At 54.2% G+C, this 14741-nt stretch overlaps 3 protein-coding genes across 3 annotated transcripts; 1 reads left to right on the forward strand and 2 right to left on the reverse strand.

Annotated features, from left to right (window-relative positions):
* Nucleotides 1-4308: 4308 nt before the first annotated feature.
* Nucleotides 4309-7413, reverse strand: NECHADRAFT_89837 (uncharacterized protein; the record flags this gene model as incomplete). The annotated part of the gene is made up of 4 exons (XM_003049872.1): nucleotides 4309-6858; nucleotides 6911-7203; nucleotides 7264-7319; nucleotides 7376-7413. 4 exons carry the CDS (start codon nucleotides 7411-7413, stop codon nucleotides 4309-4311), a joined length of 2937 nt encoding a protein of 978 aa, XP_003049918.1.
* A 443-nt stretch (nucleotides 7414-7856) lies between these two features.
* On the forward strand, nucleotides 7857-9152 carry NECHADRAFT_30448 (uncharacterized protein; the record flags this gene model as incomplete). Its single annotated transcript, XM_003049647.1, has 1 exon — nucleotides 7857-9152. The coding sequence occupies one exon, from the start codon at nucleotides 7857-7859 to the stop codon at nucleotides 9150-9152; it is 1296 nt and encodes a 431-aa protein (XP_003049693.1).
* Nucleotides 9153-9169: 17 nt separating this feature from the next.
* On the reverse strand, nucleotides 9170-14371 carry NECHADRAFT_103022 (uncharacterized protein; the record flags this gene model as incomplete). The annotated part of the gene is made up of 4 exons (XM_003049873.1): nucleotides 9170-9970; nucleotides 10027-13309; nucleotides 14104-14141; nucleotides 14326-14371. The coding sequence occupies 4 exons, from the start codon at nucleotides 14369-14371 to the stop codon at nucleotides 9636-9638; spliced, it is 3702 nt and encodes a 1233-aa protein (XP_003049919.1). The 3' UTR covers nucleotides 9170-9635.
* Between the last annotated feature and the right edge of the window lie 370 nt (nucleotides 14372-14741).

Below are 14741 nucleotides of genomic sequence, written 5' to 3' on the forward strand. Positions count from 1 at the left end.
GCAGCAGCCCAGGTAAAGCAGTCAGACGAGGCGATATCGGGGGCTCTTCCAAGGTCAGGATCTCGGTAGGGGTTGCCATGACCCGGCACGGGATTCCATCTTTCACTCCCGACCGAATACAACCCTCTTTCGACTATCGAATACCGTACCGGTCTGGCCGAGTCACATAATTCCTCCGAAAGGTCGCCATATGCCTGCCGTTGGAGGCTCATCTCAAGAAACCTTTCGGCTACAGAGCACCCTGGCTTGTCAGCAAACAGGCCTGGGGAGGGAGCCATGAACAATTGCACTTTGCCGGTTGACGTCCGTCTCCCCGTTGCACGCCTGCTGTACTCCAGATTCTGCAATGTAAGTACATATGTACCTGTGCCTTGAAGCCTGTCTGTTTTGTCATGGATGAGATGAGTGTGAGGTAGGGCAGTCTGTGTGTGACCAGCACCACGGGTTGACCGAGACCTGGTCCCTGCTCGCCGCATGGCCTGCCCATGGCACTTGATGCTCCCCCAAGGGGATCTGTGCAAGGGACCCGTCAACGTTCCGTACAGGGCAGCTGTCCAGCATCTCGCCCAGGTCGCTCTATGTTGCCCGGAGGTGCAAGACCGAGCACAGACTTTCAAGCCCCAAATCTCACTCAACGTCACAGGCTCGCAGCGGACACGGCTTTATTCATCACGTTGTTATTATCTCTCTTGTTCCGCAAGCGAAGATGTGCTGTCCTATCTGCTCCCTTTCCGCCTTTTCAAACTCTCGGGTCGCGGATCCATGCCGTTTACTCATCAATCGTTAAAGCTCCGAAATCGCCGTTGCTCTCATGATGCTCTTGTCACCCTCTTTGTCTTTGTCGAGCTCTTGACACCCACAGCGAGAGATAGCTGTGACCGGGTGCCCTCACCGGCTGGTGCTCTGCGGCCAGCCTCACCGGCGCCTGCAGCTCCGATAGGCCGAAGCGGGATGTGCTTGCATGAGTGCGCCTCTGAATCTGTGTCGACCGACAACCTAGAGACAGAACTTCTGCCGTCATTATCGTTCCTGTCCACTGCCCGCATCCGCGCTATTTTTACTTCACCCGCCCGTCCATTTACCGTTGCCACCCAGCACCGACCTTCATCTCACGTCGTCCTCACCTTGTCCCCAATGCCTCGGTGCCTGGCTCTAGAACGCCCTAGGATGGTCGCTGGCAAGAGATCACCTGGCTGGCTCGATGGTGGTGACATCCCCAAACATCTTGAGCTGGACCCTGGTTACCACAACGCATGAGGAATTCAGACACCATCATGACTGCCCTGGCCCCCACTCTCATCCTGGACACGATGCTCGGGCTCATTGACATGAAGACAGATCCCAGCGAATTACCCCATACGTCGACATCATCCTCCGAAACCAAGACAGATTCATGTGCCATCAGCCTCGAGAACTTATCCGCGGCTAAGCATTGAGCTACCAAGACCAAAGGCCGTCAGAGGGCCCTTCTCGACGCACCTACCACCACCCCTACTACTACGCGTTCTAGCTTAGCTCCCCCAAGTGTCTCCATACCTCCACGCCTGTGCCCCACGCCCGCATGTTCCATAGGTGCGCCTCCATTGAAGGAGCTGGCCGTCTCCAGCCCATCTCCATCCCAACGTCCAAGGAAGGACCACGCATCCAGAGAGAAAACCACTCAAACGGGAACCGCACGAGGTTGCTGTCGTTCGCCGTCCTCCGCCGCCCCGTTTCGGGCTCGGTGAGAAGGGCGACGGTAGAGTCGAAGCTAACGTTGATATTCGGCTCTGACCTCGGGAAGCAGGCAGCCGAACCCAATTGCAGTTAGGCAGTCAAATGAGCACCCTATCTGGCACTAAGAAGGGAGGCTAGGCGAAGGGAGCAGGGTGATGTATCTTGAACGGCGGCGGGTTATTTGATGACGGTTGTTAGTGACGGGACGTTATTTCTTTGCAGAACTGGCAGACACATGGCTGGCCGTCCATCATCCGTCATCCCGTCCCTCCCTCTATCTCCCTCAAGCCCTCTATCCCCCAATATCTCCCGAAGGAGCAAAACGAGCCCTCGACGCGCACACACACACTCACGCACGCACGCACGCACACCCTCCCACAGTACGAGTATGCATGACAGACCTGCACGCCGCCTTGCCAGCCACCGACCGGGCCAAGACTCCTGTTGATGAAGGGAAGGGAACCTGAGGCCACGGACGGGATATGTGTGACAGCAATCGGTGTCGTTCTGTTACCTAACGACTAACTCAATGGCAGTCCTATCTTGTGTCAATTACACACGGGTAAAGGAGCCAACATGGCGCCCGTTCGCGGATGTTTGCGTGCGCGCATGGACGACGGACGGCCGGTGGTCTAAGTCCGCACTGGACGACCGGACTCGTCAACAAGAGACTCTGGATCGGCTCACCTCACCCCAGGATTTGTTACCAGAAGGCGTCGGCAGCCAGGGGTGCTCCGCCAAGGAGCCAGGAGCTCATCATGACCAGGGGTTCTTACAGGCCCAGACAAGGGATGAATTCTCCGCCCCCGTGCCCGTGAGCAAGAGAAGACCCAGTCTTTTGTTCTTTTTCTATGTGCTAAAGCAGCACCAGCAGCAGCCCCGGTCCTTTCCAGGACAGATTCACCGAGGTTAATACCTTGAGTCTTGGCGGCCATGTCTTGCACACCAGGCACTCTCATCTATCGCGTCCCCAGAACAGCGAGACAAGAGAGGACAGGACAGGGCAGGAAAGCCCCCAGACAAGATACCTGGGGTGCACAAAGCGAGCACGAGTTGCTGCGTAGATATCCGACCGCCACATGGTCGCACACATCGTCGGTGGCGGCATCCCACATGGCCATGATGGCCTCATCTCATGCCCATGGCGGCATTTGCAGCAACTCCAAGCCCATGCATGATGCCATTATTTATGTACTCTTATTTCTTGGGTGTCTCAAGTCCCCAGGTCTAACACAGAAAAGAAGAATGTCAGCACACTCACCCGCCCGCACACACACACACACACACACACACATGGACACGGACACACACGCACAAAGAGAGAAACCCGAAATCTGGTCGGGTTTTCACACCCCCAGTCTGCCAGGTCCCGGGTCTTCACCGAGATCCCCTCGCGAGACATCACCAGATCTACCCCCACTTTTCTGGACCTTTGGCTTCTGGTTGCCCAATGCTCGACAGCTTGATTCATTGACGCCGCATCGCATCCCCATGCCCGTGATGGACCGGGATAGCACCCGACTTGGACTTGGCCCTAGGCTGTCCTCTCGGGGTCGGAGTATATGATACGTACCTCCCGGACATGTACCTGCTCGTCAGCCAATCGCCGCTCCGGCGACATCGGGGTCTTTCACCGACGCAACGCGATCCAAGCCGAAGGGACGAGTTCGGTATCCGTACCTGACCTGGCTGTTTCTGGCTTCACCGTCTCACCACTTTTCGAATCACCTGGTGCGCTTTTGTTTTCTAGCCTATTATTAAGCGTTGAGCTTCGGAGTTACAGCCTTTGACTGGACCCTTCACCTTGGCTTGGCCCGGCTTGACTCGCGTCATGGATGGATGGACCGTTGTCTGTCTCCTTGACGTGCATCAGGAGTTGTCACATCTCAGGTTTCCGTCGCCTGTCTCTGTTTTGCTTGCTTGCTTGCTCGTTTGTCTTGCCTCGCTGTCAAGCTTAAACCGTTCGGCCCTTGATCCCGGGCTTATCTCCGGTCCTGACTCCCGAGGTCTATGGCCGGAGTGGATGAGGCTCGTCTCATCGGGCTAATTCAAGACCGAGAGAGATGCCGGGTCGTTGACATAGGTACGTACCTCCTGACATTCATCCTTGGCCATCCATTTTATGCAGCATTGCATTGCCGGTGTGTGCCTCGACGATCCCTCTCATTTGCAGGCTCTCTACATGTGTGTCTGTCTTCAGCTTCTGCAGAGCCGTCCTCGATGGTGTGCAGCTCACGGTGGAAGCGGTTGAAGCAGCGTAGATCGGTGCCACCTGTTCCGCCACAGTATGCTCTGAATCGAGGGCAAGCAGACGCATCACTAACTGGTCTGCCAGCTTTGACGAATATCATCGTGATACGTATCGGGCCAGGTCAACAACGGTGCCGTCTTACTGCTGGCTTTGTAAATTGCAAGTCTATATGCCCAACCAGCCCTACGTGGCACCCCGAGATGCCTATTGTTTCCCAACCATGACTCGTCTCTATGCCTGACGAGGAGATATCAAACCAATTCCCAACACGATACATTAAGTTACAAGCATAACAGGAAGCTTCCTCAGCGAGGCACCAATCCGAGCCGCAGGAGTCAGGCTCACCACGTCTGGTCCTTTGTCCAAGGAGAGCTCAGGAACTCGCCCTTGTCGTCCTTCGAGTATCCAATCTCATCCCGCTTGTCGTCTACAAGCCTCCCCCACTCGAGCAGCAGCCGGAACAGGTAGACGTCCATGTCCCTCTCGCCCAGCGCCTGGGCCGCCCACCGCGCCCCCTGCCGAGCGATCCACCGTGCGTCCTTGGCCCTCGCCTTCATGTCGGTGTCTCGCCCGTTGAGGTAGGCCCTCTTGTGCGTGCCTACAAAGTACGACAGCGTCGTGTGCAGGCCTTGGTAGCGCGTGTCGATGGGGACAAAGTGCAGCCACGGCATCAGCCGGTCCGTACACCACGTGCGGAAGAGCGTCGACACCATGGGCACGCTGCTGGACCGGAGAGTGCGGACGAGGTCGGGGGATGGCCCGCCGTCTTCATCCAGGAGGAGAATGAAGCGGTACTCTAGCGGGTCCTGGTCCTGAGCCTCGTCCACAATGCCATATGTTTGGTTGACGAGAGCGCAGTTTGGCCCGAGACAACCCGTGTAGTTGTTCATACCCACGCTGAAGGGGGTCGCGAGGTTTGCTTCCGTGACGGGCACCTTTTCGTGTCGATACTTGGTGTCGTCTTTGGCGGTTGGCAGGATCATGGTGACCTTGTCATGAGGGTTCTGGTTTCCCAGAAGATGAAGGAGTCGGAACCTATGGTTTCCGCGCAGGGCCTGGTCACTGATAGGACCTTGGCCGGTCTGACCTCTCCAGAACATGGCATCGTAGCGGCGGTCAAAATCCCACTTCATATCCGGCTTCGAATCGAGAGGCCGGGGAAGGGGGATGAGGATATCTTGGAACGGCTCCGTCTTGGAGCCTCCAAACAGGGGTAGTAGCTGCCGGATCGGCTCCGCGTGAGGGCTCGAAAGGGACATGCCGTGGAGGTACTTGAGGTCTGGCTGGGAACAGTACTCGAGGGATCGCTCCCAGTTCACCATGACCTGCCCCTTGGAATGCCTTCGAACACAGTCGGAGCAGAACTCACCAATGTTCCAGTGGGGGGTGATCCGGGTCTTTGATCCAGGAGGACAGGCCTCGACCTGCATCTGGCGATAGTCGGACGGGGAGGTGAGAGAGTATGGTGAGTCCCCCTTTCCAAATACTGGTTCTTGAGCTGATACTCTAGAGTCGAGCACTTCTTCAGTTTCATTTCCACCATCTACAGATCTCTTGGAGATGAGATTCACAATGGGAGTGAGGTCAGCTCGGCTCTGCCCCTTGGCATCCTCCCACGACGGAAGAATCCGCGGCGTGGGTTCCAGGTTGACAGGAAAGAGAAGGTCAGGCAGAAACTTGGCAAACTTGTTGATGGATGCCACAAGGCGATCCAATGCCTCTGCGTCAGGGCCCGTAACATCAGGAGCTCGAGACGCCTTGCCCTCGTAGATAGTGATTGTGTGAACTCCTGGGAGTTTTGCCAGCATGACGGCTCTTTCCCGCAATTTGGCTGGCGGAACTGCCAGGAACGGCTTAAGATCTCTGTCAATCTGGTCGAATTGGTCAATGACGGTGGTGTTTTGAGCGAACTCGAACCAGTCGGCGAAGCCTGGGGGTGGATCACGGCCCTCGTGGCGTTCCTTGTAGATCTTGTGAGCAACGGGGAGACTACCGCTCAAGGAAGCATGCTGAAGCCATCGGTCATGTCTGATGTTTGCCCTAAAGACGAGATCGTCGATAGGATGGCGCTTGTTAAAGGTCTGTGGTTGTTGAATGGTGATGTAGATGCTAGTTCCCACAACTAGACCAATAAGTAAAGCAGTGAGCATGAAGCGTCGAACAAATATGACGGAGCGAAGGTCATGGCAGTATGTGAAAATGATCATGCCAAATGCCACGAACCAGAGAGGCATGATGGCAGGGGATCGCGAGGGATGCAGATAATCTCCATACGAGAAGATGTTCTCGCACGCCTTTGCTGTACCGACCAGAAAAGTGATGATACTAGATGGTGTAAGAGGTGATGTCTCGCACACCCAGAACGCGGCAGAGATCATGAGCGTCGCAAAGGCGAAGCTGTCGACAATGATGTCGAAGCCGTACAAGAAGCCGAATCCTGTGTGTAGGGATGAAGAACCCCTGAGGAGCCTGCTTCCAACCCAAACACAACCCATTGACAGAGCCGATAGAACTAGAACGGTTCCCAAAGTTCTCAGGCGAATCTTGGCCGTCCGGGACCAAGCCAGTAGTCTCCATAGAAGGATGACGATCAGTGTGTCCAGCATGAGCCCAACGCACTGAAGGAGCAGAGTGGTTCTCTTGCTCTCAATCAAGTCGAAGCAGTAATATGTCGAGCGAGTCATCTGGCCAACAGCAAAGTACGTGCCCGTCGCAAACGTCAAGACGCTTGACACGGCCATGGTGAGGACGACCCGAGGCCCGCTGAACCAATCGATTAGGTCGTCAAAGCATGAGCGCCAAGGATCATCCGGATCCTCTGGGGGAGGGAAGCCCCATTTCCGACGGGTGTTGAAAATTTCATATGCAAAGATGAGGACGCAGAGAAAGGACTGTGGATAGGTTAGTTTTCAGGGGGTGTTGTGGTAGTTGAGGACGACATACCTCCAGACCTGGAGTCGAGCATTGCTGCTGGTAGTTTACACGGTGAAATATCTCCAGTCTGAGAACAATACATAGAACAAGGACAGGAAGTGAGAGACGTCGTGGCCGCTTTGGTTGATGAGCATTGGGGCCATTAAGAGCGGCATCTGCAGCACCATCCAGCAACGACACCTCACGACGATGTCTAGCAAAGCGCCCATCTGCACCAGGAAGCCACTTTGTGAAGCAGCTCACACCGTAGCATATGACTCCAGAGAGGAGAAATAAAAGGAATGACGATAGACGAGGGCTCTCTAAAGGGAGTTGACATGTGAGCGCTCATGCCAAGACAAGGGTTTGGTTTGCAGACTAACCAGTTAGAGAATGCCGTTCCAGAGTTTGAGAGATGTAAAAGAATGACAAGGCGGCGCTTGATTAATGACAAATTAGTTTCAGTATATAAAGTTGGGATTTTGGGGAACGTACCAGAGACCGAATAGTTGAATGACCCAATTCTGTGCCATGATGCTGATGGGTTGGGCCTCGGGCCGCGCCAGGATAATCGCGAAACAAAGACAGGAAAAAAGAAGGTGCCCTCTAGAGAAATATCGTCATGTCATTACGATCGTGATTACCTCGCCTCCTGCAGTACTAAAAAACATTCGAGGGGGGGAACGAAACAAGTTTAAACCGTAGATGAAGCTGTCATGATGAAACCCCTGGTCATCTTTTTTTCCCCCATTATCAGGGGAAAAAAGAGGCTGACGACACACGTTGAAGCAGCCCCTGAGATATTACCTAAGCGGGCTATTTACAGCAGAGTTTCAGCCACTAAAACGGGTCAATCACCCCACTATTCCACCCGACGGCAGGTTAGCTCAAACTCACCTGAGATCATCTCCAAACTCCATGCCACCATCACCAAAACATTCCCCCCGGCCTGTGATGTAATCACCTCGTCTCTGCCATGGCCGGCTTCAACGATGCGCCCTTCATAAGGGGCCTAGCCGTGCCCTCCGTCTGCACCCTGATAACCTTTCTCGGCTACTTTTCTCAAATCGTCTTTTCTTTCTCGACACTCGACCCAGGCCCGCCCTCGCGCGACGAAACGATCCTCTTCAACAGCCTCCTCCTCGTCCTCTGGATAACATACTACCGCGCCGTAACCGTCGACCCGGGCCGCTACATCTTCAAGGATCGTGTTATCGACGCAGATGGACAGCGATGGTGCAACAAGTGCTCGGCGCCTAAGCCGCCCAGGTCTCACCACTGTCGCCATTGTGCGAGGTGCGTGCCAAAGATGGATCATCATTGTCCGTGGACGCGTAACTGCGTGTCCATGACGACGTTTCCGCACTTTTTGCGGTTTTTGATCTACACGAACCTGTCGCTCTGGATGCTCGCATACCTCTTGTGGCAGCGTTTCGCTGTTCTCTGGGAACAGCGTCTCATGCCTGCCTATCTAGGACCCAGCCTCTTTGGTCTCATATCTCTGTCCCTGATCACGCTCATCGATTTCTTCACCACTGTCGCGCTGGGTATCATGCTCATCAACACGGTCAGAGCTTGGATCTTCAACCAGACCATGATCGAGGGCTGGGAACAGGAGCGCCATGAGGCCCTCATGGACAAGGGCGTCAAGGACTGGTGGGACGTTACGGGACCTGACGGTGAAAAGGTGCGCTTCGAGAGGTTAGAGTTCCCATATGACATCGGCTTCTTCGACAACATGTCCCAAGCCATGGGCACCCGCAACATCCTCTGGTGGTTCTGGCCCCTCGCGGGAAACCCGGTCATCGCAAAGGACGGCCGTGGATCTGGCTGGAAATGGGAAGAAAACGGCTTCAACCGCGTCGAGGGTCTCTGGCCACCGCCTGACCCGGATAAGATTCGTCGAGCAGCGCGAGGTTGGCCGGCCGCGAACCGCGACTATGCCGAGGAGCTCCGCCAGGCAAACCTGGACCCAGAGGAGTTCAAGGCCGAGTTTCAGCGACGGCAGGATGAGGATGCGAGGAGACGCAGGAGACAACTCATGGCCGAGCTGGAAGAAGTGGATGACTTTGACATGTACAATGACGAGGAGTATGACCGCGGTTTCGACGGAGACATGGGCTGGACGAACTCGGACGGAGACCGTTTACGAGATTATGGAGTTGACGAAGAAGAGTCAGAGCCCGAGTTTGAGGACAACGACGAGGATGTCCCACTCGCAGAGCTCATACGAAGAAGAAAAGTCCTACAAAAGGACAACTACGACGACTAAGGGACATGAAATGAAAATAGAGGAATAGAAATAATTGTTTAGTTTAAAAAGAAGCAATTTGACATTTCTAGAACAAGCAACGAAAGAAAAAAAACAAGAGAAGCTTAGTAGGTTAAAACATGTAGAAATCTCTCTTGATCCATGCTTTTCCTCCCTTCCAAGCATACAGACGATTGAATCCTCCCTGTCCCCCCATACGCTTGCCCAAAAGCTTTCAAGAAAAACCCAACAAGCGGCCGTGACTCTTTCTCTCTTTTAGCCCTTTACCCCCCAAACAAAAGGGGCTTTCCCAGCAAGCAAATCAACTCGGTTGCCCAGCTCAGTCTTGTATACAACAAAAAATGCCCTCCCCCTCTTTCTCTTGCTCCTGCATGCTCTGCGTGCGTGTGTATGTGTAATGTGCGCGCGCGCAAGGTTGTAAATCGACATCTTGTCATTATCTTTTTTGAACGGAAAGATTCGTGAAGCATATACTCGTGTCGACTACCAATCATCATCATCCTCCTTCTCCCGCTGCATGGCGTTCTTGCGAGCCAGGAGAGCATCCGCCAGACTGCCTCCCAAGCTGGGTGTAGGAGTGCTGCTACGACTTCCGGTACTACCGTTCAGCGTGTTGAGGCTCATGCCCGAGTCGCGCTGCTGCAGTTCGGCAGGCTTGCGGTTAGCCGCAGGCCGTTTGGCCGGGGGCGCAGGAGGCGTCGGTTTAGACCGTGGTGGGGCCGGCGGCGCACGCGGAGCCGGAGGAGCTTGTTCCTGAACGTAGGCGGCAGGAACCCAAGCCTGCTGCTCCGTCTGCTGGTTCTTGGCTAGCCACCAACCTGGATGATAGTGTTAGTTGACATGTTTCATTTCTAGCATGGACAGAATTGCTTACCATTGTTCTCCTTCTGGACAATCTCGACGATCTCGTTGGCGTGGATCGAGAGCTCGTTCTCCCGCTGAGCCGCAAAGTCGTACAGAACCTTGGCCAGGATCTTAGGGGGGCTTGCCGGTCGTGCAGGGGTAGCAGGAGGGGGAGGAGGTGGTGGTGCACGTCCAGCACCGCTGGAGTTGCGGGTATGGTTTGAAATGGAGTTGGCAACCGCAGCGTGCGCGTTTTGTGTCGACACAGGACGATGGGGGACAGTGACGGGAGTGTGGGAAGCGGCAGCGGGGATAGCAGCAGCAGCAGCAACAGCAGCTGGTGGTTGAGGAGTAGGTCGTGAGCCCGCACCAGGTCGAGGCTTGGCCGCTCGGTTGCCAGTGAGTCGAGAGGGACGGCCGTTGGGACCTCCCGGCTTGATCAACTTGCCTCGAGTGATGGGTCGAGGGGGCACTGGCTTGCCCTTGGGTGTGGGCTTCGAGACCGAGTTTGGTGGCTCACCAGGTTGTGTGTGGATGCCACCACTCTTGTAATAGTCGACTGGGAGCTGGGAATCCTTGAGAACCTTGACCTGCTGCATCTTGCCTGGCTTCTTGGCGTATTCGATTGTGTCACCGATCTTGAGGTTGAAACCTCCAGGCATTGCCCGCTGCATCTGAGTAAACAGTTCAGTCTTGAACACACAGTTCATCAGAGGATCTGGTTCTTGTGGAGACCCAATGCCGAGTGAGAACCAGTCATCGCGAGCCGTAGAAGCGCCGATGAACTTGATCGCACCCAGAGGTACGGACTTTTCAGCCGAGATATGAGGCTGGCCATTGACGAGAGCTTGGGCAATGATATAGAACTTGCTGTTTGTAACAACAATAATACGCGGGCTGGGCTTGCTAGAACGACCAAACTTGGCTTCCAGGATCTCAGCTCGGCAAGAGAAGATGGCCGTTTCGTTTGAGCCAATGCCAGCAGAACTGCGGATCTGCGCTCCAGGACCATTGGTAGCATTAATGCCCAGGTAGTCGCCAAGGAATCTTCGGGAACCCAAAAGACTCATACGACGTCTCTCCTTGCGTCCTCCGAGAACCCGATGGCCCTGATCTCGAAGCTGCAAGTACTCGGCTCCTGTCCGCTTCTTCCTCCAGAACCTCTGGATTCGAGTAGCAGATTCGGCTCGGTAGGCAAGGTAGGCTCTCCACATGCGCTGGATTCGGGTAGCCATGTTGTGCCAGTATCTATCTCTCATGTGCTCAAGGGCAAAGAGAGTTTCAGGGGCCTTGATGAATGCCTTGGTGACACCCATCTGCCACTCTTCCTTAGGGATGCTGGTATCCTTGAGAATCTGCTTGACAGCAGCCTCGGTGGTACCGTCCCAGGTGTATTCACCAGCATACGAAGTAGCGGGCGACAAGAGGAAGAATCGGTCAACAAACTTGTCGAATGCTTGACGGTAAGCGAAACCGGCTCGACGAATGCGAACGTTCTCCTGGAGACCAAGATACTTGATCTGATGAAGAACGTTGGGGCCGTTGTACTCGGTGGGTGACTTGTTCTCGTTTGGCTTGATGGTTCGGATATATGAAGGCTGGCACTTCATCAATGTATCGACCAGGGCATTTGCAGACGTTCGGATACGGTCACCAGCCGAAGGAGGCTGCTTTCGGTTATCTTGATCAACCGGGCGAGGGAACAGGGTATGGACGAATTGGTTTCCGCTGTGCTGGAACAGGTTGAGCAGACCCTTGAGGAGCTGATCCTTGTTCTTGTCTGTAATACCATCCACAGTATAGGTGACATCACCGGCATAGTGCTTGATGATGAAGTTTCCTTGACGGGGGGTAAGATGGGCGTGCGACATGCCGTTGATGCTCTGCATAAAGGTTCGATCGCAAGCCGCAGGGTCAGCGTGCGCAGTCTTGGTGGCATCCTTCATGGCGGAGAAGATACCCGGTGGTCGGATCTGCTCGATCAGCTCACACACAACCTTGTTGTCAAAGTACTTGATTGGCGTCCATTGAATTTGCTCTTTCGCGTACTCGTCTTGCTCGGCCTTGAGAGTGAGCTGGATAAAGATCTGTTGCAGCTTCTCGTTGACATAGTTGATGCAAAGCTGTTCGAAACTGTTCTTTTCGAAAATCTCGAAGCCGTAAATATCCAGGATACCAATCGTGTTGCTAGTTGGTTGTCGGGCCTTGAGAGACTTGTTGATGCGCTCAACAATCCAGTCGAACAGGTTGCTGTAAATGGCCTTGGCCAGCGCATCTCTTGTAGCCAATGCTTGGGCCGGGTTCGCAGGCGATTCGATAACCTCGCCGTTTCGAGGGGTCAGAATTCGGATCGTGATGGCGTTGATGAGCTGATCGGGGGTGACCTCCATGAGGTAGGCAGCGAAATCCACCACGGACCTATCAATCACCTCGGCATAACCACCCTGATCCTCCTGGAACTGGATGTTTCCGATCCATAGAATGGCCGCAAGCATACGGAAGATCTCGTCTTGCTCGGGTTGGCTGAGACCGATAATCTTCATGGCGTTGAGCGTGTCTTGGAATTCGGCGAGATCGTCGATGCCGTCGACGTCGAAGCATTTTGACCGGCTTGTGTAGGCGTACGTCTCGGGTTTCTGGATTCCAAAGGTCTCTCGGTACTGCTGCGAAGCGCCCTTTGTGAATTGGTAAAAGATGTGGAAGTTGCGCTCGTTTGTGATCTGGCCCACCACTCGCGTCTTCTCCAGGAGGTAGTTTGTGATGTCGGCGCCCACGGGTTCGCCCTGGGCGTTAAAGTAGATTTGTAGGTATTTACCGAATCGCGAAGAGTTGTTGTTTCGCAGTGTCTTTGCGTTTCCAAACGACTCGAGCAGGGGGTTGGTTGCCAGCACCATGTCCTTGATCTGCTTGATGTCTCCCGACTCTCCACCAGACACGCTGGCGATGTACTGCATGATGCGCTTGGCGGCCTCGGTCTTGCCGGCGCCCGACTCTCCCGAGATGATGACGCACTGGTTATCACTGTAGGCCTTCATGTTGTAATATGCGGATTCGGCGATGGCGAAGACGTGCGGCGGCATCTCGAGTCGGTTCTTGCCCTTGTAGCTGTCGAGGACCTGGTCGGTATAGATGCCCAGGTCCCGGAAGGGGTTGACCGAGACCAACACATGGCCGATATAGGTATAAATCTCGGCGCCCTCGAATCGCTTCTTCAAGTTTTCGTTGATGGCCTCGTTGGATACTTTGCTCAGCAGGGTCAGATCGGAGACACCGATCTCCTTCTTCTTGGTTGTCTCGAAGGTGGCCTTCTTGGGCTTTGGGTCCGCGGCCCCGGCGCGGGCATCCTTATTCTTGGGACGTCTTGATATTCCCTGCGCAACGGGAGCAACGGTCAGCAAAAGAGGCGCCACCGGAGGGGTTGTTGGCACCTTACCATGATGTGCAGGGGATTGGGGGAAGAGGGGGGAGGAGGAGGAGGAGGAAAGGTAAACCAGATGGACGATAGTTGGTTAGACGGGCATCAGAGGATCGATCCCGTGAGAAATAAGCGAAGGACTCCGGTAGGATGGGTCGGAGAGAAAGATGCGATGTTTTTTCCAAAGGAAACGCTGGAGGCTTTGATGTGGCTGGAGTCGAGATTGTGTTCAGCGATGATCTGGTGCCTGACGGGAGGTGACGAAAACGCCGACGATTTTCCGCCCAGCACAGCCCCCTACTGTCGCTATCTTACGCAACAAGTGGCGGGGGACAGGCAACGGTTATTCACTTTTTTTCGCTGGGCGGGCTCCTTGATGAGCCTTGATATCCACGTATCCACGGATTCGTCTCCGAATACGCGGCATTCAGAGTCGGAAACTTGAAATGAGTAATTATTCACATATATGCTTGATGCCCTAATATTGGTGTTGTTGGATGTCTACCTACTGCGGTATTACTGTAATGCTGTCCCTATCATGCATCAAAGCCTTACAACGAATAACATTTCCGTTTCTACCAAGTCCAGCTCGTGTGTCGTCATCATACGTGCCAGAACCGGCCTCGTCGGGAAGAAAGGGTCGTCTCAAGTCTCTGCCAGCTAATGTCTGTGCCTAATAATAAACGACTCCACCTGTCTCCCTGACTGTTGGCCATCAATCTTGGTAGATCCTTCACAGGGATATATTGCTTATGTTAGTTAGGCTTCTAGAAAAGCTATGTATGGCTCTCAAGTCGTAAATCAATATTGTCGATTGCAATTCAACTGCTGAAGTGATGGTTGGCTGCTTGCCGTATTAGGCAGGTCGAATAGTTCAAGCGAGAGTTGATTTTCGATTCTCTTCAAGCACAGCACCAATTGTCGACCAAATCAACAATGCTTCACACTCAATCAGAGACATTCATCCCATTGCAACACACGTGCCAAATCCAGGACCCTTGATTACATACATTACCTACCAAGTTATGATGACGTTGTTCGCAGGGTATCCCTAGAGCAACCAGGTGGTGTCATGAAACCGCATGAATCTAGACACGGCTGAGTTGTAGGGTGACACATGGCTCCTCTGCTGGGACGATATCAATAACGCCAGGAAGTAACTCAATGCGATTTCTCTTTATGCAACTCATCCATTGTTGATCAAGCGGCCCACTCGCTTCCAGGAACAGCTCCATCGTCTTCGGCATCAAGCGCCTTGGCTTGCATCCCCATCCCCGCCTAACAAGCTCCAACCCGCCAAAAGCCTCGCTACAGCGCTCTTATCCAAGTTG

Source organism: Fusarium vanettenii (genome assembly GCF_000151355.1).
Source record: "Fusarium vanettenii 77-13-4 chromosome 1 genomic scaffold NECHAsca_8_chr1_1_0, whole genome shotgun sequence".
Classification (NCBI taxonomy): domain Eukaryota; kingdom Fungi; phylum Ascomycota; class Sordariomycetes; order Hypocreales; family Nectriaceae; genus Fusarium; species Fusarium vanettenii.